The sequence below is a fragment of the Guillardia theta genome, assembly GCF_000315625.1.
Source record: "Guillardia theta CCMP2712 unplaced genomic scaffold GUITHscaffold_130, whole genome shotgun sequence".
NCBI classification, from domain to species: domain Eukaryota; class Cryptophyceae; order Pyrenomonadales; family Geminigeraceae; genus Guillardia; species Guillardia theta.
Genome location: NW_005434544.1, coordinates 31,071 through 32,419, shown reverse-complemented (window position 1 = coordinate 32,419; position 1,349 = coordinate 31,071). Strand labels below are relative to the sequence as shown.

Below are 1,349 nucleotides of genomic sequence, written 5' to 3'. Positions count from 1 at the left end.
GCAGGAGCAGGAGCAGGAGCAGGAGCAGGAAGAAGCAGCAGCAGCAGAGCAGCAGCAGCAGCAGCAGGAGCAGGAGGAGCAGGAGCAGGAGCAGGAGCAGGAGCAGGAGCAGGAGCAGGAGCAGGAAGTTTTCGACTTCAACGACTGAAGTTTCCCATCAGGCTGGATGCAGGAGAAGGGGTTCAGGATCTTGTCATTTCTATCGGAAACATCCTCAGCTTCTTGCACCTGAACAAGATGTGCCTCATGTCTTTCAGGTCCCCATGACATTGCACTTTAACAAGACTTGCTTCTTTGGTGTTGTTGTATGTCCTGCTGGTGGTGGTGGTGGTGGTCATCATCGTCATCATAATCATCATCATCGTCATCGTTATCGTCATCATCATGACAACGACACAAACTGATGTCAAAGATGCAGCTATGGTGAGTTTGTGCAGCTTTCCGACAAGACGTGGAGGGCGCAGGATCTATCGTTTTCACTCCCTCAAGGTAATCAGCCTCTTTTCTCTCATGTTGCAACTCCTAAACTCTCAGACATGATGGTGTGCTTTACACACGATTTCTTGTTCTTAACATATCAAATCATGTCCTCGACATTTCAAATCTTGTCCTCAACTTTTCACCTGCTCACAAGAAAACTTGTCTCTCAGGGACCACTCTCGCCACGTGCCCACCAGACATCATCGACCATCTTCAAACGCTGCACGTCCCCGAGGTGATGAAAGCGTTTCATGTCGGAGCTCTTGGACGAGAAGGGTACAAGACAGGAGGCGACGCGATCGTTGCCCTCCCTTCCATCGACATGTTCTGCTTCGGGCTTTTCCTCTTCCACGCTGTGACAGGTCGGCCAACAGGGAAGAAGGAAAGGGAGCGGAGAGGGGGGCGAGGAGAGGAGAGGAGGAAGGAGAGGGGAAGGGAGGGGAGGAGAGGGGAGCGGGGAAGGGGAGGGCAAAGGGAAAACGAGGGGAAAGGAAGAGAGGAGAAGGGGAAGGGGAAGGGAAGGGGGAAGGGGGAGGAGGGAAGGGGGGTCAAGCGCAAGAGCTGAACTGTCGCTTGAATCTGCAGGTTCTCCTCTCTTCGCGTCCTGGCAGGAAGCCCACAGGGAACTCGCGCTGAAGAGCTCGGACCTCCAGCCTCCATCGACCAGCTCCGAAGATATTGTCGTCAGCTTCCTCTTCCGCAAGTGATGCTCGTCCCTCCCTCCTTCCTTCCTCCTCTCCTCTCTCTTCTTTCTGTGCTCTCTGTCTCTCTCTCTGTCTCTCTCTCTGTCTCTGTCTTCTCTCTGTCTCTGTCTCTGTCTCTCTCTGTCTCCCTCCCCCCTCCTTGTTTCTTTTTGGGGGGCGTATCTC

The 1,349-nt window shown here is 53.7% G+C and overlaps 1 protein-coding gene across 1 annotated transcript in view; it reads left to right on the top strand.

Moving 5' to 3' along the window:
* Positions 1-263: 263 nt before the first annotated feature.
* GUITHDRAFT_146628 (hypothetical protein) overlaps positions 264-1,349 on the top strand; it is a gene marked incomplete at both ends in the record, with an annotated part of 1,926 nt that continues 840 nt past the window's right edge. Inside the window, 4 exons of the mRNA XM_005822142.1 lie at positions 264-305; positions 438-489; positions 651-842; positions 1,092-1,183. Coding sequence (XP_005822199.1) covers positions 264-305; positions 438-489; positions 651-842; positions 1,092-1,183 — 378 coding nt within the window. The remainder of the gene's footprint in view (positions 306-437; positions 490-650; positions 843-1,091; positions 1,184-1,349) is intronic.